General features: G+C 34.5%; 10 protein-coding genes, 3 non-coding genes and 1 pseudogene across 15 annotated transcripts; 9 read left to right on the top strand and 5 right to left on the bottom strand.

Moving 5' to 3' along the window:
• Positions 1–103: 103 nt before the first annotated feature.
• F10D2.8 lies at positions 104–2,130 on the top strand (the record flags this gene model as incomplete). 2 transcript variants are annotated; one of them, NM_001322565.1, is made up of 6 exons in its annotated part: positions 132–275; positions 323–545; positions 724–1,347; positions 1,547–1,632; positions 1,680–1,912; positions 1,956–2,130. In NM_001322565.1, the coding sequence occupies 6 exons, from the start codon at positions 132–134 to the stop codon at positions 2,128–2,130; spliced, it is 1,485 nt and encodes a 494-aa protein (NP_001309630.1). The 2 variants fall into 2 exon arrangements, with proteins under 2 accessions (NP_504813.2, NP_001309630.1); NM_072412.9 differs by lacking the exons at positions 724–1,347; positions 1,547–1,632; positions 1,680–1,912; positions 1,956–2,130 and having other exon boundaries at positions 104–275; positions 323–591.
• A 1,217-nt stretch (positions 2,131–3,347) lies between these two features.
• On the top strand, positions 3,348–5,162 carry ugt-38 (glucuronosyltransferase; the record flags this gene model as incomplete). Its single annotated transcript, NM_072411.1, has 6 exons — positions 3,348–3,491; positions 3,538–3,847; positions 3,891–4,514; positions 4,578–4,663; positions 4,707–4,939; positions 4,988–5,162. 6 exons carry the CDS (start codon positions 3,348–3,350, stop codon positions 5,160–5,162), a joined length of 1,572 nt encoding a protein of 523 aa, NP_504812.1.
• A 337-nt stretch (positions 5,163–5,499) lies between these two features.
• On the top strand, positions 5,500–8,895 carry ugt-37 (glucuronosyltransferase). The gene is made up of 9 exons (NM_072410.7): positions 5,500–5,657; positions 6,041–6,350; positions 6,401–6,511; positions 6,813–7,185; positions 7,231–7,370; positions 7,417–7,502; positions 7,550–7,686; positions 7,731–7,826; positions 8,572–8,895. The coding sequence occupies exons 1-9, from the start codon at positions 5,514–5,516 to the stop codon at positions 8,759–8,761; spliced, it is 1,587 nt and encodes a 528-aa protein (NP_504811.2). The 5' UTR covers positions 5,500–5,513; the 3' UTR covers positions 8,762–8,895.
• F10D2.15 lies at positions 7,958–8,103 on the bottom strand. The gene has a single exon (NR_069015.1). It is a non-coding gene; the product is annotated as an Unclassified non-coding RNA F10D2.15 (non-coding RNA).
• F10D2.13 lies at positions 7,960–8,101 on the top strand. Its single transcript, NR_003472.1, has one exon. It is a non-coding gene; the product is annotated as a small nuclear RNA F10D2.13 (small nuclear RNA).
• On the top strand, positions 8,854–11,343 carry ugt-40 (glucuronosyltransferase). Its single transcript, NM_072409.7, has 10 exons — positions 8,854–9,109; positions 9,155–9,377; positions 9,511–9,621; positions 9,668–9,810; positions 9,877–10,112; positions 10,158–10,297; positions 10,468–10,553; positions 10,599–10,735; positions 10,831–10,926; positions 11,042–11,343. The coding sequence occupies exons 1-10, from the start codon at positions 8,876–8,878 to the stop codon at positions 11,214–11,216; spliced, it is 1,581 nt and encodes a 526-aa protein (NP_504810.2). The 5' UTR covers positions 8,854–8,875; the 3' UTR covers positions 11,217–11,343.
• On the bottom strand, positions 9,261–9,281 carry 21ur-12685. Its single transcript, NR_069014.1, has one exon.
• A 1,054-nt stretch (positions 11,344–12,397) lies between the features above and the next one.
• On the top strand, positions 12,398–14,491 carry str-112 (Serpentine receptor class r-10; the record flags this gene model as incomplete). The annotated part of the gene is made up of 8 exons (NM_072408.4): positions 12,398–12,595; positions 13,279–13,442; positions 13,507–13,641; positions 13,694–13,760; positions 13,807–13,881; positions 13,927–14,052; positions 14,160–14,337; positions 14,391–14,491. Exons 1-8 carry the CDS (start codon positions 12,401–12,403, stop codon positions 14,489–14,491), a joined length of 1,041 nt encoding a protein of 346 aa, NP_504809.1. The 5' UTR covers positions 12,398–12,400.
• A 571-nt stretch (positions 14,492–15,062) lies between these two features.
• Positions 15,063–16,555, bottom strand: F10D2.16 (CX domain-containing protein; the record flags this gene model as incomplete). Its single annotated transcript, NM_001347266.2, has 6 exons — positions 15,063–15,340; positions 15,387–15,529; positions 15,601–15,672; positions 15,717–15,889; positions 15,936–16,012; positions 16,347–16,555. 6 exons carry the CDS (start codon positions 16,553–16,555, stop codon positions 15,136–15,138), a joined length of 879 nt encoding a protein of 292 aa, NP_001334231.1. The 3' UTR covers positions 15,063–15,135.
• Positions 16,556–16,961: 406 nt separating this feature from the next.
• On the bottom strand, positions 16,962–18,270 carry sre-10 (Serpentine receptor class gamma; the record flags this gene model as incomplete). Its single annotated transcript, NM_001347265.1, has 6 exons — positions 16,962–17,038; positions 17,086–17,206; positions 17,320–17,531; positions 17,630–17,698; positions 17,947–18,104; positions 18,161–18,270. The coding sequence occupies 6 exons, from the start codon at positions 18,268–18,270 to the stop codon at positions 16,962–16,964; spliced, it is 747 nt and encodes a 248-aa protein (NP_001334198.1).
• Positions 18,271–18,493: 223 nt separating this feature from the next.
• srx-37 lies at positions 18,494–19,223 on the top strand (annotated as a pseudogene). Its single transcript has 4 exons — positions 18,494–18,571; positions 18,616–18,691; positions 18,743–18,963; positions 19,014–19,223. Coding segments are annotated over exons 1-4 (585 nt in total).
• A 520-nt stretch (positions 19,224–19,743) lies between these two features.
• srx-36 (G-protein coupled receptors family 1 profile domain-containing protein) lies at positions 19,744–21,111 on the top strand (the record flags this gene model as incomplete). The annotated part of the gene is made up of 6 exons (NM_072406.2): positions 19,744–19,782; positions 19,850–20,010; positions 20,256–20,402; positions 20,451–20,527; positions 20,583–20,800; positions 20,851–21,111. The coding sequence occupies 6 exons, from the start codon at positions 19,744–19,746 to the stop codon at positions 21,109–21,111; spliced, it is 903 nt and encodes a 300-aa protein (NP_504807.2).
• A 146-nt stretch (positions 21,112–21,257) lies between these two features.
• On the top strand, positions 21,258–21,672 carry T01C4.8 (GH18 domain-containing protein; the record flags this gene model as incomplete). Its single annotated transcript, NM_001038412.1, has 2 exons — positions 21,258–21,553; positions 21,600–21,672. The coding sequence occupies 2 exons, from the start codon at positions 21,258–21,260 to the stop codon at positions 21,670–21,672; spliced, it is 369 nt and encodes a 122-aa protein (NP_001033501.1).
• Positions 21,673–21,856: 184 nt separating this feature from the next.
• On the bottom strand, positions 21,857–27,160 carry lmd-5 (LysM Domain (peptidoglycan binding) protein; the record flags this gene model as incomplete). The annotated part of the gene is made up of 12 exons (NM_001322564.2): positions 21,857–22,050; positions 22,098–23,262; positions 23,326–23,963; positions 24,008–24,328; positions 24,374–24,800; positions 24,848–24,982; positions 25,190–25,392; positions 25,438–25,704; positions 25,750–26,268; positions 26,312–26,433; positions 26,475–26,926; positions 26,976–27,160. The coding sequence occupies 12 exons, from the start codon at positions 27,158–27,160 to the stop codon at positions 21,928–21,930; spliced, it is 4,557 nt and encodes a 1,518-aa protein (NP_001309512.1). The 3' UTR covers positions 21,857–21,927.
• Between the last annotated feature and the right edge of the window lie 758 nt (positions 27,161–27,918).

Here is a 27,918-nt window from a genome sequence, read left to right as displayed (position 1 = left end):
CCACAAAGTACTATTCCTTATCAATCCTTATTCCATTGAATTTCTCATTTTTATCTATTTACAAAAGCGTACTTCGTAGTGCATCTTATCATTTAAAGACTTATGTTTGACATCTTGTTCATTTTCTACTCATGCGTACCTTTCTGGTGATCTTGTCTTTGATCTACAGCACCTACTCTTATAATTTTCTAGTCTTCTGTCCTCTATTTGGTCACAGTCACACCAAATTTTTTGCGACAATTGCCGATGCTCTAACAGACGCTGGCCATAATGTGGTAAGAATTTTCATAGCAGAAAACAATAAATTCAAACTTTTTTTCAGACATTTTTCACTCCAACAATTGTCGAAAAATATCGAAATGTTAGCTACACAAAATTGACGAAAGATGTAGTTCACATGGATGCGCCGAAAAAACTAATGGAATACGGCGAACAAATGGAGTCTGCAGACTTTTCCAGATTTTGGACAGAAGATTCGTCGTTTTATAACGTTGGAGCAGCAGACTTGTATCGATGCTCTATTAGACTTAATGGCTTATTCAAATTTAGTTAATTATGACGCTTTTGTTTGATAAAAATTTTCAAAACGGTTCATTAAAAATTTGGTTATTTCAAGTATAGCAGAGAAATGATCCAACTCTTGATCCAGCAAATACCTGAAATTAGTAGTGACTCAAACTAGAAGAAATTTAAAAAAAAACGTAAAGTCAAAATGTATTCCAGCTCTAATGGATTACCTCAACATCAAAACATTCATTCCATCGTTATCACTCACTCACGATGTTTATTTATCAAAGGCAATTGGAGAACCAGTGATGCCTAGTGTAGTTTCAGATGTGTGTTCTCCGTTTGGTGACAAGCTTTCATTGTTGGAAAGAGCATTTAATGCATTCGCTGTTCCATATATCGACATTGTTCTCGGTTATCCGGTTCACAATACTTTATCAGCTCCATACACTGAAATTGATATAAGAACAATTGAACCGGAAGCGTCATTTTTGTTTTTGAATTCAAATCCATTCCTTGACTTTCCCAGGCCAACCCTTACAAAAACTGTTGAAATCGGAGGAATTACAGTCGATTTGAACCAATTGAAAAGTCAACAATTGGATTCAAAATGGTCAGATATTCTCAATTTGAGAGAAAAAACAATGTTGGTGTCATTTGGATCAGTATTCTTCTCGAAAGATATGCCATTGGAAAATAAAAAAGTAATAGCAAATTCTATGACAGAATTCAAAAATGTTACATTCATTTGGAAATATGAAGGAAATGACATTGAGGACTTTGCACGAGGAATTCAAAATATTCATTTTGTAAAATGGGTACCACAAACTGCACTTTTGGGTAAGTTTTTATTCCGTATTTCAAGTTACCGTATTTTCTATTAGTCTTGAATAAAAATGTAGAAAAATCAAAAGTTTTTCAAATAAACTCAAACTTGTTGTATTTTTGTAATTCTAATTGCTCGATGTATTAATTTTGTATTAATTTTAAATATTAATTGTGATTAACAAACCCGACTTCATATTATTTTAAGTTTCAGCTAATCGACGTCTGTCAGCTTTCTTCACTCATGCTGGTCTGGGTAGTATTAATGAAGTCAGCTATTTGGGCAAACCATCAATTTTGGTACGTTTCTCTTGTTCAAATCCAAAGAAATTAGGGCAAGTTTCCAGTGCCCTCTCTTTGCGGATCAAATGAGAAATGCAAAAATGCTTGTCCGTCACAATGGATCAATTGAGTTATCGAAATATGATCTGGGAAATTCTAAGAAAATAATTGAAGCTTTTCAAGCAATTTTGTTTGATTCTTCGTATGCGGAGAATGCTCAGAAATTAGCAGAACAACTCGAGAATCAGCCGATTAAACCAGAAAAAATGATGGTTAAACATGCGGAATTTGCAGCCAGGTTTGCATTCTGTTTTTGGATTAAAAATCTTATAAAGTTTTAGATTTGGGCGTCTACCATCACTGGATCCATATTCAAGAAAAATGTCTTTCGTTGAATATTTCTTGCTTGACGTTGCAACCATTTGTGTTTTAGTTCTGGCATGTGTAGTTTTTGTTTTAACGAGAGTAGTACAGTTTCTATGTAGACGATTCTTGGTGAAAATAAAAACTGAGTGATTAATCATATTTTTACAATAAAGGTTAATTCACAATTAGCACAATGTATTTTTATTTTTTTTCACATCTATCATGCAAGTTACATATGTTTTTTGAAAAGCAGAAATGCATTTGAAACAATTTTCTAATTTGAAACCTTTTTATATTCTTCTCTGCAATTGATATAGTTTTAATATAATTATAAAATGGAGGTGAGGTTGTCTCCATGGACCACATCATAGCTTTGAGATATGAAAAAACACCCCTGAATGTAGCTGAAAAATGACAATTACTTCAAGAAAAACTTCGCAAACTCAAAGTCACGATTTTCACAAATTGGTTTCAATGATTCATGAAGGATGATAAACATTCACCAATTCTTATCACTGTGCCAGCAAATATCACGTATTGTGACAGCTGACCAAACTTTATACGATAATGGAAACACCAACAGAAAATGTTGGAGGCCGGGCTCAACAATCTGAGATTGTAATCTTTCACGTATGCACACCATAGTGACCTCTTTTTATAGATTAGTACCAAAAAATATTGTTTTGTTGGTGTCTGATCTCCAGAAGAACATTTCTCACATTCGATACTTTTTTGAAAACTGAGAAAGTGACCCATTAAAAACAATATTCTAGTGATTGTTGTACAATACTTTGAAACCATCTCTCACTGTTACTTTTGCAAGAAACGAGTTGTCAAACTGACTTGTTAGTAAACCTGGTAAATTGAGGACAAAATATGCTAAAACTCCAATTTACCATTTTTTAAATACCACGTGTGATGTCACATTTATAATAACACGAACTCGTTATTTTTGATTCAATGATGATAGTCTGAAGACTATTTTGAACTCCAACATCTCTCATTCACCTTCATTTTCAATTTACAACCAGGCCTCATCGTTTTTATAAATCAATTTGTCATTCTTCTGCCAGGCACACCTATTTACAATATTTTCATATATAGTTTAGTCCCATCTCCGTCGTTGAACTCAAAGGATGACAATATTCAACCTTTCGGTGCGCACTAATTCCTAGTGAACATTCAGAGCAGGATTAATGCTACAGTTGATAATTTGTATTCTTATTATACATATAACTGCTAATGGTTAATTGTCATCAGAAAATTCGATGACAATTCCGATCGCAAAGTCCAAATGACTAGGAGTTTTTGTCTGTATATATTTCGTGCTTTTCAACTGAGCTATCATTTGACTGGCTAAATTCCTAATGCTCCTGCTAGCTTTATTATTTACGCTTTATGCAAATGTTTCTTCATTTAATTTTCTAGTATTCTGCCCATTGTTTGCTCATAGCCATTCAAAGTTCTTTGCAACAATTGCAGATTCTTTAACAGACGCTGGTCACAACGTGGTACGATTTTCAAATCAGAAATTAATCAATTGACACTTTTATTCAGGCATTTTTCACACCAATAATTGTCGAAAAATACCGAAACTTTAATTATACAAAATCAACGAAAGATGTAGTTTACATGGAACCTTCGAAGAAACTGAAAGAATATGGAAGACAAATGAGTACAGGAGATTTTGTCAGGTATTGGACTGAAGACTCAACGGCCACAGAAATTATCACAGTTGTTCGGATTTTTCAAAAAATGTATAATGAGCAGGGAACAGTGATGAAGGACAATATCGAAATTCTGAATGATTTGAAGAAACGGAAATTCGATGTTATCATTTTCGAGGCATTTATTTTTTCAGCCTATCGTAAGCTTTTTAATATCTAACAGGCCAGATATTTTATTTTCAGCATTGATGGATTATCTGGAAATCCCAACATTTATTCCATCTCTATCTGTTGCACACGACACTGCATTGGCAGTAGAAATTGGTGAACCAGTTATGCCAAGTGTAGTTTCAGACTGCTTATCTCCATTTGGTGATAAACTATCAATAACTGAAAGAGCATTCAATGCATTCATGGTTCCATATTTTGATTTTATGATTGGATACCCCACACATAGATCTTTCAAACCTCCATACAATCCAATTGATATAAGATCTATCGTTCCCGAGGCATCATTTGTATTCCTCAACTCTAATCCATTTGTTGATTTTCCAAGGCCAACTCTCACAAAAACAATTCAAATTGGAGGAATATCAGTTGATTCAAATGAATTGAGAAGTCAAAAACTTGATGAAACATGGTCAGAAATTCTCAAGTTGAGAGAAAAAACAATGTTAGTGTCATTTGGATCAATGTTGTACTCAAAGGATATGCCATTCAAAAATAAAATAGCATTGAAAAATGCAATGGAAAAGTTCAAAAATGTAACATTTATTTGGAAGTATGAAGATGATAGTTCTGACGAATTCGCAAAAGGAATTGAAAATATTCATTTTGCAAAATGGGTTCCACAAACTGCTCTTCTTGGTAAGTTTGTATTCCTTCGGTTATTCAAGACATAAAAACTAAAATTCAGTTATTCTATTTCAGCTGACTCCCGTCTCTCTGCTTTCCTTACTCACGCCGGACTTGGTAGTATCACTGAACTCAGCTACTTGGGTAAACCTGCTATCTTGGTATGTCAAAACTATTCAAATCTATAAAATTGTAATATTTTAGTGCCCACAACTATTCGACCAAATGAGAAATACTAAAATGCTTGTCCGTCACAATGGATCTATCGAGCTATCGAAATATGATCTGGGAAAGTCTGAGAAAATTATTGAAGCTTTTCAAGCAATTTTGTTTGATTCTTCATATGCAAAAAATGCTCAGAAATTAGCAGAACAGCTTGAGAATCAGCCAATTAAACCGAAAGAAATGATGGTTAAACATGCTGAATATGCAGCCAGGTTGGTTTTTTATATTTTACTAAGATAAAATTATTATTCAAGTTCTAGATTTGGGCGTCTACCATCACTGGATCCATACTCGAGAAAAATGTCTTTCGTTGAATATTTCTTGCTTGACGTCGCAGCCATTTGTGTTTTTATACTGACATTTGTAGTTTTTGTAGTAACGAAATTAGTACAGTCTTTATTTGATATCTTTTTGATAAAAAGAAAAACTGAATGATGCATGGAGTGTTTGATAAAAGCGCTTTCTACCCATGTGTAGCCTCTTCAATTTTTGTTATAATGGTTTTTTTTTTGAATAATATAATTATTTATTTCAGTGGATTTTTAACTAAATTACTATCTACCAGGAAGTAATTTTTTTTCAAATAGTCCAACCAAATCGTTAAAAAACAGAAAAAAAAACAATAATATGAACTTGAAATAACAACAAAAGTCTAGCCTAGACATGGTCACACACACTTTATACATTAATGTGACCAATTTCTGACTATTTTGTGTTATCTGCCGATACAAATGAGAGACCTTATATAAATAGTGAAAAATAAATTGTCTGAAAACATTGATCAGGATGAAAATTCTTATTTTACTCTTTGCTTGTTTCAATGTAAATTTTTCTTATAATTTTCTAATTTTCTCTCCATTATTTGGTCATAGCCACACAACTTTCTTTGCTAAAATTGCGGATACTCTTTCTGAAGCTGGGCATAATGTAGTAAGTTTTCGAACTACAAATATAATGGACTTAAAAAACAATGATTCAGTTTATCACCGCCTAATCTGGCATTTTCCCAAAACCTCTTGGCAGGGTGCACACTGTCTCTTTTTTTGAAATGATTGTTTAGAGTGAGTTGTTAATATTTTGATATTTAACTAGAACTCTCAGACAGGTCTGGTAAATGTTTTTTAATCGAAAAAGGGTTTTTTCCAATTAGACGAATTAATAGATGACGAGTGTAGTTTGAAATTCTTGAACTTAATTATGTAATATTTTTGGATGAAACGTTTAACTATCTCAAAACCTCAAATCTACATATTTAAAACAATACGCTAAAAAAAAGTCAACGAATAGTTTGTTTCCAAAATTCAATTTTTTAGACATTTTTCACACCTACAATCATCAGAAAGTTTTCGAAGATCAACTATGTGAAACACACAAAACACGTGATCCACCTGGAACCCTCTGAAAAGCTGGAGCGATACGGAAATCAGATGGAAGATGTGGATATATCCAGATTTTGGACTGATGACTCTTCGATGGCTGAGATGTTTCCAATGATTAAGCTTTTTAATGAAATGTTTGCTGAGCAAGCATTTGTATTGGGGCAGAATCTAGATGTGCTCGATGAGCTCAAAGAAATGAAATTTGATGTAATGATTTTTGAAAGATTTGCGGAATGTGCATATCGTAAGTTGGTCTTGAAATTTAAAATTGAACGAAATGTAATTGAATTTCAGCTCTGCTTGAATATCTGGAAATTGAAACATTTATTCCATCGTCATCATTGTTATTTGATCCAAATTTATTAATATCAATTGGAGAGCCAAGAATACCGAGTACAGTACCACGTGAGTAGACCTTTTTGCTGATACAGTCGATCAAAGAATGTCTTAAAAATATTTAATTGGAACTAACTGGAAAATCTAAGCATAAAAACTAAGCATTAAAAACTAAGCACGTTGGACTTGAAATTTTGTGCGGAATCCAGTTGAAACCCTATTTCTTGATATGGTGAAAAATCTACTCAATAGTTGTTTAATTGTGACCACAAATCGAGTGATATCATTTTGAATAGATATGTATAATAATTTTGGATAAACAATGATCACAATGGAAACATTATTAACAGTTAACTAACTAGTATTTCAGTTCCTATGTCCAAATTCACTGACAAAATGACAATGACCGAGCGGCTTCTCAATGCAATTGCTGTTCCAATTTTCCATTCGCTTCTTCCAACTCACGAATTCAAATCATTCCGCCCTCCATATCAAGCCATTGATATTCAGAAAATGGAACATTTGAGCTCTTTTATACTCAGTAATTCCAATCCATATATTGACTATCCCCGTCCAACATTGGAGAAAAATGTTCAAATTGGAGGAATCTCAGTTGATGTTGAGAATCTAAAAATCCACAAAGTGAATGAAGAATGGGATCGAATTCTAGACATGCGACAAAAAACTATTCTAGTATCGTTTGGCTCTGTCATGCTCTCAAAAGATATGCCAGTGGAAAATAAGTAAGCTGTGCGACTGAAATTGTTATTATTCAATTTTTTTTACAGGAAAATTTTGGCAAAGACAATGAAACAATTTCCTGAGGTAACATTTATCTGGAAATACGAATTTAATGATACTGATTTATTTGCAAGTGAGACTGAAAATATTCACTTTTCATCGTGGGTTCCACAAACTGCTCTTTTAGGTTCGAAAATTAATTTAAAAATTTCTATTTTACATTTCTATTTCAGCCGACCGCCGTCTAACTGCATTTTTCACTCACGCAGGGCTGGGAAGTGTTAACGAAGTCAGTTACTTGGGTAAACCTTCAATAATGGCAAGTTTTATTCTTTTTTCCTAAAAAATGAATTGCACTTTTTCCAGTGTCCAATATTTGCTGATCAAATGAGAAATGCCAAAATGTTGGCAAGACATAATGGTTCAATTGAGATCTCGAAGTATGATCTGGGAAATGGAGAAAAAATTGAAAAAACTTTGAGAACTATTCTGTTTGATGATTCGTAAGTATGAATTTAGTTTTTTTAATGAAACATTAATTTTAAAGATATCGATTGTCAGCTGAGAAACTAGCACATCAACTAGCAAATCAACCTGTTAAACCCAAGGAATTACTGTTAAGGCATGCTGAATTTGCAGCACAGTGAGTATTCTTCCTTTGAGAAATAAGTGACGAGATGGGCGGTGCACACCCTCCGCATAAAGGGTGGCACGCGGAACCCGCATAATGTCGGTATACGCAGTGAAACACCTCTTTGTTGCTCTAACTGTCAGTTAGCTTTGCGCTGGGGCGATAACGTGACCAATGAGGCTTTGCCGAGGTGCGTTTATTGCTGGTTGAAAACTTTTCCCAATTGCCCGCGATGACCTCTGAAACATGGGTGCCATACGCAATTTTTGAACGCCTCTAGGAGGCAGAATAATTTCATTGAAAAATGTAACTGGATCGTATTAGTCTAACTAAATATAATAGTAAAATTAAAAAATAAATTGCTTCAAATTGGCGTAATTGCATTTGAATGGGTTTACCACTAGAACATAAATTTTTCAGGTTCCTTTTTTTGAGTGGTTTCTGTACACATTTGTTGTTTTTTTTTTTGAAATTTTCTTGACAGAAATGGACCAAACTGACAATTTCTTTGATATGTTTACACATAGCTTTGCCCGATTCGATACATAAATTTTTCCGGACACTATAGTCTATGGCCCGCGCAATTTTTGAACTTCTTTAGTAGACAGACAACATGTTTGCAACTACTGTCTGGTTTCCTTTTTATTAAAAAAAAAGATAATGAAACTAAATATGTTTCAGACGTCAAAAGATAATAAGCGATCAAAATTCTACAATCTGTGGTTTCTACTAAGAATCTGTACGTGTTATCTTTCAGGTTCGGGCGTCTACCATCTTTGGATCCATACTCTCGACAACTATCTTTTGTTGAATATTTTTTGATCGACGTGGCAGCCATCTTGATATTTTCATCTTTGCTGATTGTTGTCGTCTTGTTCCAAATTATAAAAAGGCTGATCAACTTCCTCCCAGTCACAGTCGATTCACGCAAAGTCAAGACTAATTGAATTAGTTTTATTTTTACGGCACTACAACTTTTGTGATGTACTTTGTAGTATGACAAGTTGTTTTCCAATAGGGTTATATATTTGAAAGTCATTTATACAAATCTTCGAGACAAAATGAAGGGTTTCTCTTTATATTTATACTATTTGCTCTTGATATCATCAACAACTTCCTACAATATTTTAGTATTCTGTCCACTTTTTGGACATAGCCATTCCACATTTTTTGGACGGCTTGCAGATATTCTAACGGAAGCTGGACATAATGTTACACTATTTTCTCCTACAATTATTGATGAATTTCGAAATTATAGCTATACAAAACTAACAAAGGATGTTGCCTATTTAGATGTAGGTATTGACGTGTTATCAAGTCTAAATATAAGTTTTTTTCAGCCAAGTCCTGAACTCAAAGCAATTGGGGACTTAATTGCGGGTAACAAACGATGGTGGAATCAAGAATTTTCAGTTTTTGAAATTCCTCAAACCACTCGATTTTTCAAGTCAATTACTCGGGAACAAAACAACGTATTAGCTAATAATTTAGCTCTTCTTGATGGTCTAAAACAGAAAAAGTTTGATCTCATTCTTTTTGAATCGGTTTTCACATGCGCACTACGTAAGTAATTTCGCATTATTTTTTCAAGAAAGTATTATGCCTCCACTTGTACCTTTCTATGCATAAAAATTAAAAAGTCAATTCTGCCGAGTAAAAAACGCTTCAAGTAAATGAGAGGTCTATTCACTTGCAGCACTCATGGAATACTTGGAAATAAAATCGTTTGCTGTTGCACAATCGATTGCTTATGAGCCCATAACTTTAGGTGCTCTTGGGGATACTGTAATGACCAGTCACATACCGAGTGAGCTATAATGATTAATTTTATGTTTGACTTAAAAATTTTGAAGACCTGATGGCACAATCTTCTGATAAAATGAGCCTATGCGAAAGAATGCTGAACACTCTGATTCAAGCAATGCTCAATGTATATGGAATGACTCCTGAATATTATCAATCCTATACAAACCCTGAAAAGAAGATTTATACATTGGTAAGTAGTATACACAGTTTTTTAGAGCATTTAATTATTGTGCCAGTTTTAACAATTTTTTTTCAGGAAAAGCTATCGGAGGCCTCGTTTATATTCATGAATTCCAATCCGTTTTTGGACTTTCCCCGAGCCACAATCACTAAAAATATCCAAATTGGAGGCATCTCTGTAAATCTTGACACGCTTAAGAGCAGCGGAAAATTGACCGAAGAATGGGATCAAATATTAAACCTTCGTGAAAAAACACTACTCGTCTCTTTTGGATCAGTGATTTTATCACAGGACATGCCTTTCGCTTACAAGTGCAATTTTCGTTTTTTGATGCTTTTGAATGTTCTTTGTTTCAGGGTAGGGTTGACAAATGCAATGAAACAACTCAATGACGTCACTTTTATTTGGAAATATGAAGGTGATGATAAAAAGGAGTTTGCAAATGGAATTAAGAATATTCACTTTTCAAAATGGGTCCCACAGAGAGAACTTTTAGGTAACAATGCTTTTAATTTCACCGAAATACATATTTACGTAACTGAATGTATGTTTTAGTGAGATTAACATATATAATGTCGTAAAGAATATTACAACTTTGCCAAAATGTTTGGCCATTTTTGAAAGTTTTGTTTGAGAAGACTCAATAAAATAGCAAAAAAATTTTAGCCGATCCCCGTTTATCAGCTTTTATGACTCATGGAGGTTTGGGAAGTGTCAATGAAGTCAGTTACTTTGGAAAACCAACGATCATGGTAAGCCCTTGTTTCATGTCTAAGTTTTTGCATACAGAAGTTCAGTGTCCACTTTCTGGCGATCAGATGAGAAATGCCAAAATGCTTGAACGTCACAACGGATCTATAGAATTTTCAAAGTATGATCTACACAATGAGAAAGTTGTCGCAAATGCTTTTCGAAAAATTTTATACGATGAAAGGTTAGTTTTTGAATTTTCTTGTAAACTTGTAAAATCGCGTGATTATTTTTTAAAGGAAAAAAGTGCTGCCTTCTTTGAAAAAATTTATATTCCAGTTACACACTATCTGCAAAACGGCTCTCCGAACATCTCCAATTCCAACCCGTAAAACCTAAAGAACTATTTCTGAAGCATGTCGAATTCGCAGCAAGGTAACCTAATAAAGTTTCAAAAAACCCTAAAATGACATATCAAAAATCTAATTCAATTCACCATTTCAAATTCAATTTGCATGATAATGTTTGATTTTTTTAAAAATTATTTCAGGTTTGGAAAACTGCCATCATTGGATCCATATTCTCGGCAGATGGGATTCATTCAATATTTTCTTATTGACATTGCATTTATTGTACTGACTGTGGTTTTGACTATTGTTTCGGTGTTATACTTTGTGCTGAAATTTGTAGCCTCTTGTTTGAAGGCCAAAATCAAAACAGATTGAAAATAATAGGCTACACGCAAACAACTTCTTGAAAAATTTCCCCGCAAATTTTTAATAACATACAATTTTCAAAATTTGATTCTGTGATGTATAAAATAGTTTAATGAATATTTTTTTAAATCTAAAACGTATTCGCAAAAAATATTCCTAAAATATATTGGAAAAAGTCTGTAAATGTGTATTTATTCCACCATCTACCCCTTGATTTGACATGATTTCAGAATCTTAAAAATTTACAAAGTTTTGTAAATGATCAGTTAATTTGACAACTATTCAACTCAACAAATCTTTTTCAGACATGAAACTATATTTTTGTAGTTTAATAATTCGTCGATTTTTGATCAGTAACTAAACAATGTAATCTAGTTTGAAGTATAAATTATCAAATCGTGCTGTACGTTTTTAAAAATTTAGTCTAAATATGCATTATATATTTACCCGAGCTTAATCAAACGCCCCAAAGCAAGTTTAGCTTTAAACTTTAAAAAGTCTCATTTTCATTAAATAGTATCCTAGATTTCAGCTCTTTTATCACTACCAAGCCAAGTGCTGCCCGAACTACTGCAAGGAAACTGTATCAGCACTGAATGTTAAAGTAAATTTGTTTTCCAATCAGCCGTTTAGATTTTGCCTCCCTGGGTGATGAACATGGCCTGTCGCACGAAAACTTTACTAGCTTTTGCTACTAGATTGCACAATTTTGGTCTCTCAATATTCTCACTATTTTCCATTTTCCAAATGCAATAAACACTAATGGCAGATTTAATGTATCGGTATCACATGTGTTCCTAATTTCCTTACAATACGCCCAAAGTATTAATGATTAATTCTCTATCATCTCAATATTATCTTTTTCGAATAAGTGAAATAGTCTGCATGTCGTTGAGTTTCATGTGATTCGTTTCAGTTTTAGTGACTCCGCCCAAATAGGAATCTTGAGTTAAAACATCAATCGTCTTCGGTTTAATATTCTCATGAAGAAAATGTTCTGCATGGCACTAAATTAGATTTTCAAAAGATGTTGGAAACTTTGCACGATACGGTCACTGGTTCCCCTTTTTTTCTTCAAAAGTTTGAGTTGTGACGTGGTCCTCCGTTTTATCCCGCTTCAATGATTTGACCTAGAATTTACTTATTAAAGACCATATTTTTGTTTTAATCTTCATCCTATTTTCAGGTATAATATGTCTGGTCAATTATGGTTGGCCCTCGTGGATGCTGCCGATATGGTAGGATTCACTCTCACGATCTCCATCAACATCATTCTACTGGGGCTGATTAGAACACGTGGAAAAACGTTGGGAACGTACAAATACTTGATGAGCTTCTTCTCGTTCTTCTCAATCTTTTATGCAATCGTTGAATCTATTTTGAGACCAGTAAGTAATTTTGGCAATTATGACAAATCTTGTATGGGCAAATAATTATAGACTCTTGTCAGGAAGATTGGAGCGTACTGGTAAATTTTTGTTTGTGAGTACTTTGGAGTTTGTGTCTTAAATGAGCAGAACTCAATACATACTTACTTATTATAACTTTAGATCCATAATTAAGAGCTATGAGAGTACAGTAGATTCAAGAGAAAAAGTCAAGTATTTATAACTAGAACTGGGAAACAAGACTGAATTGGACGTCCTGTGTCAGGCTTTTCCGGATAACGGAAGGCCTGGTTCCCGTTTATTATCAATTTACGGTGAAAAAACACAAATAAAAAGACCGGATATTTTGAAATTTGGAGAACATGGTACCCAGAGTGAAAACTCATAAAGCGACATTAAAAAACAAGTATATACATCTGATCTTTCAGACTTACCTCGAACAAGTGATCTCAAAAATTAAATGCGCTTCCCGTTTGAAAATTTTTGGGCTCATTTTCAATGGTAAAAATCTGTAAAACTCTATATAAACTATACCTAAAAGTTATAAATTATCTAGATGTACAGTATACCCAACATTTGGCAAAATGGCTTTCTGTTTTCACAAAGAAAGGAACATGCACTTTTCTTTAATCATACTTTTCATCTAAACTGCTTAGATTTTGACACCAACCTTTCAATTCCAGATAATGCATATCGAAAACACGACGTTCTTTCTGATTTCTCGGAAACGCTTCGATTACTCAACTCGCCTTGGTAAAATCAACTCTGCTTTCTACTGTGCTTGTTTTGCCACGAGTTTTGTCCTGTCTGCGGTACACTTTGTGTATCGGTACTTTGCCGCTTGCAAGTAAGGTTCAAGATAGCAACCACTTGTAAAGACTAAAATTTGATGATCTGAGCAATATTTTTAGACCGAATCTGCTACGCTTGTTTAACCTTCCGCATCTTTTACTGTGGCCTTTGATGTGTTCGATTCCTGTGACTGCGTGGGCAAGTGTTTCTTACTTTTTGTACCCAGACACCGAGTACACTGAAGCAGCAGTTACGTACGTGAATATTCATTCGCTTTCCAAGAAATCACGTTAATTTTCTTTCCAGATATGTTCTGAAAACACACTACGAGGTGATCAAAAAAGAAAATGTATCTTATATCGCATACGTATACGTGAGTTTTAGTTTAAACTAGAATCAAAACATATAATATTTTGCAGTATCAATATGAAAATGGGGAGCGTCACATCTACATAAAAAATTTGCTTGGCTGCTTTGTACACTACTTCGTTATGGTAGATTTGCAGAGAAAAAGAAAGAAAAAACAAAATATATTTTAGTCAATGACATTTGTAGTTGTGTTTTACTGCGGATTTTCTACATGGTGGACGATTCGTGAGCATCGTGGAGCATCTGATAGGACACGTCACCTGCATAGACAATTGTTTAAGGCACTTGTATTTCAAGTTAGTACAGGTCCACTATTACAAAAATCACGCAATTTTAAAAGTATTATAGCTGAACTTCAAAAAAACACATTCATAACTTTTGGTGATACAACAAAAAATTCCAGACCCTTGTTCCATCAATATTTATGTACATCCCAACTGGTGTCATGTTCATCGCTCCCTTTTTCGACATCAACCTGAATGCCAATGCAAACTTCATCGTTTTTTGCTCATTTCTCTATCCAGGTCTTGACCCACTAATTCTCATTTTTATCATTCGCGAATTCAGGGTCACTATTTTGAGTGAGTTTTCCTAAGCCTTACCATTTACTTACTATTAGTGGAGAATATTGTAGATATCATCAGAGGAAATGAGCGGGGAAATGCTGTTGGCGAAGCATACTCAACTTCTCGAATAAAATCATCACAACCTGCAGCTGTTAATCTTTCTGGATAATTTTTTGGAGTGTAAGTTATTTTTTTTCACACGAATGAACATTGTTTTGTTGATTAAGCAATCTAAAAAAGAACTTCATCTACAGAAGTGTATGCTTAGTGCAAGTACCAGTACGTGAAACTCATCACTTCCTCATCGAATTTCGTATCAAATAATTGAATCGAAGTAATTAGAACAGAACAGCAGAAAAATTGAATTTTCAAATCACTGCATCCGTTCTGGCGAGTTGTCTATTTTCTAACATCTTTTCAAAGATCATATTTTTACCAAAAGTTCAAAAAATTGTAGGATGATTTTCTTGGAAACTTGAAACATATGCACGTCAAGAAATACTAATTTACTTACAAGGGGAGTGTAAAAATGGGTTCCCGGACTTTGCCGATTACAAAGTACATAATTCATCGGCTACCCGTCCAAGTTAATTAACAGTTTTCCTCGTAGTTTAATAGTTTGGAATGACTAAGGAAAAAAAAACGGAAAACTTATGAATAAATTTAGCTGTTTTCGAAATAACTTGTTTTTGATATTCCTGTAAAACTTTGAGATTTATTACATTGTACTGATTTCAGGTTAACAAAACATTTATTCATTTTTCATGTGTTCTTTTAATTGTGAATGTATAATCATTTTGAAGTTTTCGTAATTCAAACAGCCAAATGCAATCTCGACGGAGATCTGTGAGTTGACGGATTCAATTCTTGCATCTCGTGAGTCTCACTTCTTGGAGTTGCCGTTGGTCTTGGAGATGATGGAAACCACGGGATGTAACGATGCCATACGTCATTGCACAGAAACATGACAAGTGAGAGAAGAAGAACAAGACAACACAGGAACATGAAACCACCACACCTGAATTGTGAATTTTAAATATCTAGAGTATCTTCTAAGAACTCACATATAACCAAAGACACTATGGAAAATACTTTCCGATTGAGACTTTGAAGTTTTGGGGCAACATCCGATACCACAGCAACGAGAGATTGGGGACATACAAGACCAAGCAATTTCTGATGGTTCCGCGTTGTTATGAAAACGAATCTGAATTTATAAAATTCGAGTAATTTGAAACAATTAAAACTAAAAAACATCAATAACAGAAAACAAAAAACCATTTTCAAAAACTTTTCTATTGATACTTCTTTCTTCTGTTTTGAATGATGAGTACGGTATTGAAACTTCCCCTGTAACAAATATTTCTGATTAATAAACTTAAAACACCATAAACCATAGTATGTGAAGCTTCAACAAGCCATTTCAGCGGAATCTTGCAACCATAAGTTCCATTTTTCAGCGGTGGATGAAATGACGCACCCCAATAGTACTCCGCTTGATTTATGATAACCGGATATTTTTGATATTCCACAACAAAAAATCCACGCTCAGAGGATGTGAAATTTCCTGGTTAAATTTAAATATTCAATTTTCAAAAATGAGTTCAACCAACCAAATCCAAGTAACTCCGTTAGAAATATATGAGCACTGTCCATTGTGCGAGCGCCATTTTGAGCAGTAGGGGAAAATCTTAAAAATCCTGATAAGTTGAAGAGGGATTAATCATGTACGTTTGGGTTTCGAATACTAATTTTCTCTAAGTAATCAGACCAAAATGAGACACAGTTAAATTTTTTCAGTTTTTGACTTCTGAAATTTATGGAAATCTCTTTTTTTTTAATGAAGCATTCCATCAATATTGATTTTCTACACGAAATAGTCTACATAAAGTTCTAAACGTAACAAATTCTTTAAAAAATGCGAATATCTCAAAACTTGTTAAGTAGACAAGAAATAAATGCACTACATACTTTCTTTATTTAAACTTGGTTTCAACTAACTAGCAAAACATTTTCTCACTTACGGTTCAGTTTCAGTAAACGTGTTTGGAACATAGCGACTAATTAGTCCTACATCAAACCCCGAAGTTCCTCCGAATAAAACATTTTGGGATATTGCAAAGAAAATGTGAATTCTCATTGATTTTAAAGACAAAAGTGTCATAAAAGACTCTATCAAACACTCTTTGATAGTCAGAAGGGAGTTGTGGGAAATTGTATGTACATTTTCCATAGAGCTCCCAGTTTTTTGTCTTGTTCTAGGGGTTCTGGGGAAATTAATGTTTTCTAAAAAATGAGGTCAGAGTAAGGCAATACATACACAAGAAATGTTTATTAATTTAATGATAAATTAAAGAAGTGATACTTTTCCTTGGTTGGTTTCCCATGCATCTCGTAGATGATCAAAGTGATTGCTCATTGTATTTTCTTCACTCATCGATATTCCATAACTATTTCTGATTGGATACACTTTTGAATTTATTACAGGATTCCGAATCTTTACGAATTTCAGAAATAAATTAATTTCCGTTTTCCATCGATCACAGGAATGATACATGATGACAGGATAGCAAAAACTGTAGATAAAAATTGAAACCTCCAGGCAAAGTGTGATGACAAAATTGTGTTCTGGAGTCAAATCAAAACTCGAGAAAAGCACACTGAGAACAACTGTCATGTTCATAAATCCCATATAATAAATGACGTTGTTCATCATCTGAAACTCGTAATGTGGCTTTTGGGAAATGAGAATATGATGTTTACCTGTAGGGACAATGTTTTCAGCAACTTGAAATCTTTGAGCCAACGAGTAAGAAGTGATGTAGACATTATCGTGAAGTCTGACGTAAATCCGTTTATTCAGCCATTGGAGAAAACAGTGTAACTGGAAATTTAGTTTTTTTTTTAAGAAATGAATGTTTTCGGCGAAGAATTGAGTTGACATTTGAATATTTCGAAAAATGTTGTGTGATTTTTTTCCTTTTCTCACGAACTAACCATAAGCGCGATTCCATCGATCACCAGTAGGAAGATGATCAGATACACAGTGTTTTTCTTGTCCGTTACGACTCCACAAACAGCAAAACCAAATATAGTGAGCATGGAATTTAGCATAATTGATATGAATTTGCGTTGTTTCTTTTCATAGTCACATATGTATACAGTGGCAAAACATCGTTCCACAGCGCAGAAGAACAATGTGCACATAGCTGAAAATTTTTAGAAATTCTAATTTTCAAGAAGCTGGAACGCAACAATTTTTGACACAACAGTTTTCTAGATATGCTTGCAAAATAGGAAGACAAACCTGCAAATGTACAAGCAATTGTGATGTTCATTGTGATAAAAAATAACCAATTTGAAGTGGGATTTGAGTCTGGAAAAGTTGAAACAAAATTTTTTTCAGAACTTTGGTTAGAACCCGCTTTCACTTCATTTTAATTGTTACTTACTCAGTTTTAAAACCTTTCCAGGAAAAACAAAAATACACTGAAAATTCCAGTTCAACATTTTTAAAGTTTCTTTTTTGCGAAACATGTTTTCTCTCAAAATGTTAAAGGATGTTTGTTTCAACTCACATCAATCATAGCTTCAAGTTTTCTCACCCTTGCCCAGAACACTTACCATCCACATATTCCCAGATCATGATATTTTTCATCAATAACAAAGCAATGTTATCAGTGAAATTAATAACAAAAAGCCATGCATAAATACAACCAAAATTGAAGTGAAATTGATGGGCACGGATTAAAAAAACAAAGTTGAAGATCATATTGAATAGGCTGTAAATTAACTTGTAATATTGAAAGTTGTATTAGAAACTTTTAAAAATACTCACTCAATAAAATACAAAACGCACTCAATTGCCAAGAAGACTTTTAAATCCAACCAGAACTCATTGTGACTTGTTTTAAAATGAGTGAGGTTTACATAATGAATTAGAAGCATTTTGAATGAATTTATCTGAAAATGAAAACGTATATATAGTTGGGTATCTACTGAAAATGTGGCGACAAAAGAGAAGAGGCAAACACAATCAAGCAGATGTTCCTGTTAGTGTTAATTTCATAGAGCATATCCCGTCAAAATAAAAGTTTATTGATCAGACGTAATCATTCGTAAAGTTCATAACACTACGACAATATACACACGCGTTTCCTGCGTGGTTTACCTAATAGTAAGCATTATAATTACAATTAACAGATTTTGTGCGGTATTTTTACCAATTGCATACAAAAAGTCATTCAGGTAGTTTTAATAAGATTCGATATCAAATATTGAGAAATTTTCAGTTCAACCAGGACAAAAATCGTAACCGTTTTTTCATTTTTATGTTCTCTCACATATTTGACAATCATATTCCAAATTTGTAAGTCTAAAATGTGTATCAGTTTTATTTCAAATTTAAGGTAATTTTTAGATCCATGCAAAATGTATTATAACGAAGAGAACATAAGATTCGCATATACAGATTTGCCAATTTGCATGACTTACTCAAAGTATGCAGATATTGGAAAATCTATCTCATTGAGTATTTTTAATGTAATAGTTGACATGATCACAATTTGGAAAGTGAGAAGAATACGAAGTCGACATGGAAAGCAGAAATTCACCGAAAAAGAAATCGACTTCTTGAAACAGGTTGCAGTAAAAATGTTTTATTGTTTGTAACTAGCCAATTCATATTTCAGTCGTTCAGTCAAGCAATATATCTTTTATTAACTGTTTCTTGTAATATAATTCTCCCCATGTACGTGACAAGTCCTTTTTTTGCATTTGTAATGAGCATATTGTGTTGTCCAACAATTCATGCATTGGATGGAGCCATCACTTTATATTTTAACACTGAAATTCGAAGTTCCTTATTAAAACATCGTTCGAAAACAAGTGCTGCGTCATAGAATTCTATTGCAAAAGTTGAAAATTTCACGGAAGTTCGGAAATCAGGAAGCAGTGTGTCAAAGAAGTTGCATCTTCATTCACCGATATATCGGTGAATGGAAAAATTTCAACTGCAACAAGACTAACTTGAAAATTCTATTCATGTGTGTACATATTAATGTTTTTATCCATTCGTAATTTTTTAAAAACAAATTCCGACCTGAACGATTTAAATAAATGCAATCTTAATTCAGCTGAAGTTGATAACATTTTGACGATGACAAAATGTACATTTTTTAAATCAAAACTTCATTTTGACTTCAACAATCTAATTAAAATATGACACGCCAATGTCTCAGAACCTTGTTTTACTAAACCAGAAAACATAACTCCTTTTTGGAATTTCCCAAGTAGTCACGTGTTCTCTTGTTAATTAATTACTTCCTGAACCAACTTCCTAGTCAACCAAATCTGAAAAAAAAACCCCAAGTATTTACATAAAAAAAATCAAACCACAAATCGAGAAGCCATACGCGACAAATGCATATTGAGCAATGGCTGATTCTTGCGATTATACCTGTGAGTTTTTATTTGATATGAAATTGAATGGGCAATGACCGCTGCGGCAAATGTGTAATACTCATAGGTAAACATGATCGGAATAGTCACAAATTGGCTGGTGGTAACTGCAATCATATTGAATAAAACCGTGAATCATTCATTTTCACTTCTCACCAGCAATCAAGCTATATTCAATGGTGTTTTCTCAGTTGTATACCTCGTCTACGTAGTGCCAATGATATTTTTGTAAGTTGTACAAAGCCTAGATTTCTTTTTACTACCTAATATTTATATGATTGAGGTGTTCAACAAGTTCGAAATTCATAATTTGTTGAAAAGTGGACGTCATTTCTAATTTGGTTACTGTAGGAAATTTAAGAAGGGAAAAAGAGCCGCACACTGTATTACTGTACATTTAAATTCTCTCAAAAATAACAAAAAAATAACGTGTCCTGTCTTATGATGTACGTTCAAATTTAAATAGGTTACAGTGATTCTTCATTTATGAAACTGAACGTACATCATGTTGCATTTATTCTATTAATTTGTTACGATGCTTCGATCCATGCCCACGCCATAATAACAATTAACCGATTTTGTGCGGTGTTTTTACCAATTGCATACAAAACGTTGTTAAGGTATCATTATAAAATTTTTAATATAAAATTACAAATTGAAATTTTTAGTTCAACACGGACAAAAGTTATAATTGCTTTTTCATTTATCCTTTCTCTGGCGTTTTTGACAATTTTATTCCAGATTTGTAAGACTAACAAATCCGGTTTTTCTTAACTTAATTTAATTTTTTAAATTTATAGATCCATGTCAAATGTATTATAACAAAGAGTTAGGACTTGTATATACAGATTTGCCAATTTGCATGACTTACTCTAAATATGGAGATATTGGAAAATTGATTTCATTTAGCATTTTTAATGTAATAATTGATACGATCACAGTTTGGAAAGTGAGAAAAGTACGAAGTCAACATGGAAAACATAAATTTACAAACAAAGAAATTGATTTCTTGAAACAGGTTGTCATTAAAAGTTATTATTGTTAAAAATATGCCAATTGGAATTTTAGTCGTTCAGTCAAGCAATATATTTGCTGGTAACCACTTCCTGTTTTGTAATTATCCCAATGTATATTACAAATCCAGTTGCTGAATTAATAATGGGTACTTTCTTTTGGCCAACGATTCATGCATTGGACGGAGCCATCACTTTATATTTCAACACTGAAATTCAAAGATCTTTATTGAAATATTGTTCCAAAACAAGTGTGGCATCAATGAATTATATTACAAAAAATGGAGGAATGTCGCATGCAATAACACTGAAATGAAAATTTTCAGAAAATCTATATGTTTAATTATGTTGCTTTGATAAACACATTAAGCATTACTTTACTCTACGTTCATGTTTTAGCCTACCTATCCTACCTAGCCTACCCAGCGGGGATTTGAAAATGAAAGGAGTTTGAAAGAAAAAATGGATTACGCCACGAATCGAAATCTTAGAGGCCTCATGATCTGGGCACTGGATCTTGACGACGACGCTGACACTCTTCTGAATTTGGTATCTTCTGCCGGGTTATGCTCTGGAGGGAGTGGTGATAAAATAACATATAAATGTGTTCCGATTGATGACGTCAGATGGTGGACTCCTGAGAATTCAGACGAAAACAGACAAGGACAATGTGGAAAATCAGCTCCATTTGATAAAACTGCGCAAAGATGGAAATTATTGAAGTTTGCGGCGAACGCTACTGGAAAGGCATTCGCAATGTAAGTTTTCTGTCAAAACATTATTGATGTAATAAAATTGTTTCAGGCCCTTGGTGCAATTGTTCCGAATGCTAGATATTGTCTTCACTTTTATCTTTGAACGTTTTCCGAATTTCTGAAGACTTATGTGCCGCTTTTACATACTGTTTGATCAAATCATGCAATTTCTCTATATCCTTGTATTTTTCAATAAAAAATTGTATGTGAGTGTCCAATAAATACAAAGAGCGTAAAAATAGCTTAAATTATATGATATTTCTGTTACAGTGCTGAGTGGTTTGCTTCAAATTGCAATACTAACACTAATTAACACAATTTATTTTCAAAATATTTCGAAATTTTGTTTCCCAGAGCAATAACTCATTGTTTGTATATCAGCCATTTGTAGTTCTGTAATTAACACAACCATCACACTTGCAATACTCGTCTCCGATCCCGCAATATCCACCATTGGAGCAGCAATATTTAGTATCATCATCGGGATTGCAAATTGGCATCTGGAAAATGAAAATCTGGTTTTTAGAATATGAAACAATAAATTTACCTTTCCATTGATTTTTTCAATATCTTTTCCGCATCTTCCCCTCTTTCCATCTGGAGCATCTTGTGTGTACCATTGAATTTCTCTCGATGGTTTTACAGGCTCCTTGACAATCAAATCTGGGTCTTTCCGATAATTCACACAACCTTTACATTCACAGTATTCCTCTTCGCTTCCGCAGTACCCAGCTGCTCCGCAACAAGAAAACCCTGGATCATCTGGATCACAAACAGGGTAGAATCCATTTATCAATGGAGCTGATTTTCCACATTGTCCTTGCCTGTTTTCGTCTGAATTCTCAGGAGTCCACCATCTGACGTCATCAATCGGAACACATTTATATGTTATTTTATCACCACTCCCTCCAGAGCATAACCCGGCAGAAGATACCAAATTCAGAAGAGTGTCAGCGTCGTCGTCAAGATCCAGTGCCCAGATCATGAGGCCTCCAAGATTTCGATTCGTGGCGTAATCCATTTTTTCTTTCAAACTCCTTTCATTTTCAAATCCCAAGAACATTCGAGCACCATTATTCATGATATATGGAGTTTTAGTTTTTTTATGCCATGTAGCTGATCCTTTATTCCATCCTTCTTTTTCTAGATTTCTCCATCCAACATATCCACCTTCGTATTTTCCATTCTGTGGTGCAGCAGTTCTCCACATATTATCTGACGCATCAATTGGTTCAAGAACATTCTTCCAGTATCTCCCGTAGAAGGGTACTCCCATAGTTAATTGACTTGGTTTCTTCGTATTACAAGCATAAAACTTCATTGAGAAGTCGGCGTTCAGTTTTCCAGAAAATCCTTTCAAACTTCCAAAATACAATGGAGCAGGTGTTCCTGTATATGCACCCCATTTCGATTCCCAAGCTCCATAGTAATCATACGTCATCACATTTATGAAGTCAGCATAATTCAAAATTCCTTTCAGATCATATCCTTCTCGAAGATTCCATTCTCCGGCTGCAGATGCTAATGTAATCAAGTATGGATCTTTTCTATTATTTCTTGATGCCATTCCATTGAACCGTTCTCGCAGTTCTCGGATTAACGTGACATGATTTTGTTTGTCTCCACCTTTCATTTCTGGATATTCCCAGTCGAGGTCAACGCCATCAATTTTGTGGTGTTCTATGAATGACGCCACGGAATCAACAAAGTTCCTGAAATTAAACAAAAATAGATTTTCAGAAATTTTGAAACTGTGTTTCGGGAAGAAAACTCACCTTCTCTTCCCGGAATCTGCAGCAACAGAAGAGAAGTACTGAGAGTTATCCCAGCCACCAACGGCAAAAAGAACTCGAACTCCAGAATTTACAGCTCTCGCTTTCTTTTTCATATCCACAAATCTTCTCTCTGCCTTTTTCCCTGCTTGTGGCCCTGGATCATCTGCACTTACAGGTCCAAACTTCACACTTCCGTCAGCATACATTGCGACAAATGCGAAAATAACGTGAGTTAATTTCTTGAGTTGGTTTTCAGTGATTTCACGTTCTCCCCATCCTGTATAGTACCCAACAATTCGTTTGCCACAGGAAGCTGCTGGCACTGAGCTCGATCCGGTCGGTTCTGCAGAATCTGCTGTCGAGCTATCATCTTCTGATTCTTTGTCTTCCTCACAGACATTGTCCCAAGATCCCATTAGTTGATCCTCTTTGTACTTTTCAGTTCCAAAATAGATACCATCATTTCTTACAGCATAGTAGAAAGTATTTTTCCCTTTGTTTTTTGATTTACCGCCATACACGTCAAATCCAATCTTCTGTTCATGTCTATCAATAAATTCGCAAACAAAAAGAGTTCCTCCAAATGGCTTCGGCTTGAAAGCAAATCCCCACTCCAATTGAAGAAACTCCCAATTCATCTGTAACAAATAATTAATAGACATACTGTGATAAGAATACTCACCATATCATCACCACTCCAACATCTTCTCTCAACATCTCTATCTTGATCATCTCTACAAGTTCTCTCATTTCTTATCACCACCGCAGCCTCTTTTCCAGCATCACATCCAACACGTTTTGGAGCATCAAATGTTTCGCTGAATATTTTGATACCTTCGAATCCAAATACTTTGAGAAGACGGAAATTAAAAAATCCGTATGCTTTCCCATTTTCCCAATTTTTATTTTTCCATATGCAATAGTCCTCGCACTCAAAGTCTACACGATCACAAATTTCTGGGAATGCAAGACCGTGAACTTTCATCACCGCCCCACCTTCCAGCTGAAAAACAATTTTAATAGAGAAACTATCTTTTAAAATTCTTACATCAAAAGCAATTAAGTTAAGATCCGAAGATATGCTCAGTTTTCCGACGAAACCATAATAGTCGGTGGCCACGATGTCCCAACACAGGCTCACTCCACCTTTTGACAATATTTTAACCAACTTCGAACCAATTGCACATAGACTGAATTTACCACCAACTTTTCTCTCGGTGAGAAATTTAAGACCGGGGGCATCTCCCTTGTCCACTTGATTGCAATCGTTGCCATCCTTCGTGCAGTAACTCAGTGAGTCAATGCCAAAACTGATTAGAGGTGCGCAAATGTCTGCGTCAATGCTGATTTCTAGAAAGCCAACCGGAAATGAGCAACCGCCTCCGAAACATCCTCCATGAATTTTTGTGAAATATTCAAGACTATCCTCTCCGGAAAAGGGGTGATTGAAATTACAGCCTACACCTCGTTTTGATCTGAAACATAGTTCATTTTTTGATACAATCTTTACAACACTCTTAACCTAAATGCTCGCAGTGTAGTCACATTTTGTGATTCTTCATTGAAATCTTCTCCTTCAGTCATGAAATTCGAAACCAAGACTTGGCAATATATCAAAAGTTCTTCATTTCCACAGTAGCAGCTTTTGATGTTGTAGCTGCAATGGTAAACGTTTTGGTTATCCATACATATGTATTTAGATTCTCACCAGGGCTGTGCGGCTGTCGGCTGTCGGCGTCAGCCGACAGCCGAAAAATTGGGCTCGTTTCGGCTGTCGGCGTGAGCCGAAAAAAAAAAGTGATTCGGCTGTCGGCGTCAGCCGACAGCCGAATTTTTTTACCAGCCGCACAGCCTTGATTCTCACCCCATTGTGGTTTTTTGAATTTCGTCACAATATGATTGCCTTGGTAGTGGATGTTGACTATCTAGAATTTTTCTTATTCTCTCATCCGATTTATAAAGTTCTTTGAGTTTTGAATTGACATTCGGATTTTGCAGGTCACGAACCAACTGTTCATTCATATCGTTTTCCGCTGCCTCGGTTGGATTGGAGGTGTAAATATCATACTAAAAACTTCAGGTAACTCGTAGTAAAACATTGAAAAACCTAACCTTTCTTGCAAGTTCTGGACTAACATCTTTTAAACTTGTCACCACCAAATTCTGAGCATTTTTCGTGTCCACTCCCAAACTCGCTGTACATATCAAGGTTCCCCATTCAAAAGATTCCCAACAATTTACTTCCGGGTTTAGAGCTTCAATTTGTTCTCGACTTAACCCAGTAGGTCTCATTATTTTGTCACAATTATCATTTTCAGGAGTGACTCGTCGTGAAGAAATGCATTGTTCTTGTCTGAAAGGACCGATTCCAAGGCAAATCTGAAAACATTTAACTTCCACGAACGCCTACAAGTTTTCGGTCACCTGTTCATATTTTGCCATTTTATCACATCGGAATGTTGGATTCAACTCTAATAACTTTCTCATACTAATCTGACTGCGTTGCATGATGTCCTCGCAAGACTGGAACTGATTGACCATTTGGAAATATGTACATGGTTTTGTAGATTGAGACTTTATACAGATTCTTGAGCCTCTCAAGATTTTCTGTCGATTGACACAATTCACCCTTGGATTCAAGAACTTGAACAAATCAATGGTAATTGATAACTTCTTAGCTTCACTGTAGCAGTCAGAAGAGTCATCAGTGATAGTTTTCCACTCGGTGCAAGTCATATTCGGAAGCTTCCTATCATCAGCCGACCATACACACATCATTCTTCCAATCGGAAGGTTATCACATTTCACACCTTCATTTGCGATTTCCATTTCAGTGTTATTTGTCTGAAAAGCGTTCTCAAGGAATCCACATGTGTCCCCATTCAAAATTTCTATGCGATGCTGACAACTGAATTTTTTCGAGACACAAATCGTGTCGTCCACCTGAAAAAAACGACTTTAGATGAGAAAACTTTATGGAACCAACTTGTAGAGCGTCGCAGTTATACGTTGTTTGAAGTTCAGCCAGATTCAATCCATAACTTGCAGATATCGTATAACAGGAACTTCCCGGAGTTACGGTCGCGTATTCAGAGCATATCTCAGGCGCTTAAATTTTGAAATATTTTAGAAAACCGCGGTGAACTCACTTTCAATCATTGGAAGCGGTGCATTGCCGTTCTCTACATCTATTAATCCACCATCAACACAAACTTCATTTCCAATTTCCAACATTCCACAATTCAATTCTTCATTCATGTCCATGAACTGCTTTTCAGTCAAGTGTTGAGATGTCCATATTGTATAACAAGTGTCGCCTTCTTTCACATGTATTTTTTTCAAACATTTTGCTCTGGTAGTTGTTGGTAGGGTTGGTAGGGTTGTGGTGTAATAATTCACATCTGGGTCAAGGTCTGTTCCAATTGACACACAGATTTCATTTCCCACTGCCAATCTGTTGCAATCCAACTCTTCGTTCATTTCGGTGAATTCTTGTTCTGACAATCCTAAAGACGACCTTATGACGTAACAGGTGTCGCCTGCTTTAACTGTTTGCTTCTTTCCGCACCTCGGTTTTACTTCTGATACAGCTAGACACATCCTAAGTTTTTTTTTTCAATAGAAAAATGACAGTAAGAAAAATTTCTTACTTATCACCAACTGCCAAATTGGCACAACTCTTTTTTGAATTTAACCCTTCTAGTTCCTGCACACTAATTGAAGCTTCCGAGGCAATTTTCCAACAAGTATCTCCAGATTTAATTGTATGCCATGTTGTACAGTACCTTTTGGTGGATACAAGAGGAAACAATAGTAGAAACAAAACAATATTCATGGAACCTAAATTATTTGAAAGTTAGCCAAGTTTAAAAAAAAACACTCCACTGTTAAAAGATCCAATTTCAAAATATGGAATTTGTGTTAAGGGTGTCATTAAGATATATTCAGTGAACATAAAACGGTAAGATATATGTTTTTAAATTTACAAGGTTTGGTGAATGGCAAAATATGTTGCTATAATTTTTGTTAACTGCTACACGAATAGTTTCAATTGGTTACCTCTGTAATGGCACATGATTATTGAAAAGTTAATTTTATTTTTAGTTTGAAACTTATTTTTCCTAAACCAAAAAACAACAAGAATTACGATGTTTTTTTCAAAATTCAAAAAAAATTGCTGGTGTACAAGCTACTACGCAATATTGACAAAACGTATAAAAAAGAAGAACATAGTGACTTGCGTTTAAATAAATAGGAAAAAAAAATAAATAAAACGTGTTTGCAGGTGCGGAATTTAACTGCGAGGAAAGAAGTATTGTCTTTATGAATAAAGGTTGAAACTGTATGCAGTGCATCCAATTTCTATTGTGCCCACCACCCCCTGAGCTAATTGAGAGTTCTAACAAAAAAAAAACGCTGTTAGTGCGAGATCAAGAGAATATATACTCGCAAACAAGCCTCAATATATACACAGCGCTTCGCTGTTGGCGAAATGTGTGGTCAATGTGGGTGGCAACCAATATGAAACCAACGGAAAATCAACTGTGTATACATATATGTACAACAAAATCAAAGCTTATTTGTTCTGGTTTT

The sequence above is a fragment of the Caenorhabditis elegans genome, chromosome V (genome assembly GCF_000002985.6).
Source record: "Caenorhabditis elegans chromosome V".
Taxonomy (NCBI): Eukaryota; Metazoa; Nematoda; class Chromadorea; order Rhabditida; family Rhabditidae; genus Caenorhabditis; species Caenorhabditis elegans.
Note: the sequence above shows the minus strand (reverse complement) of the source record. Positions and strands in the feature narration are given on the sequence as shown.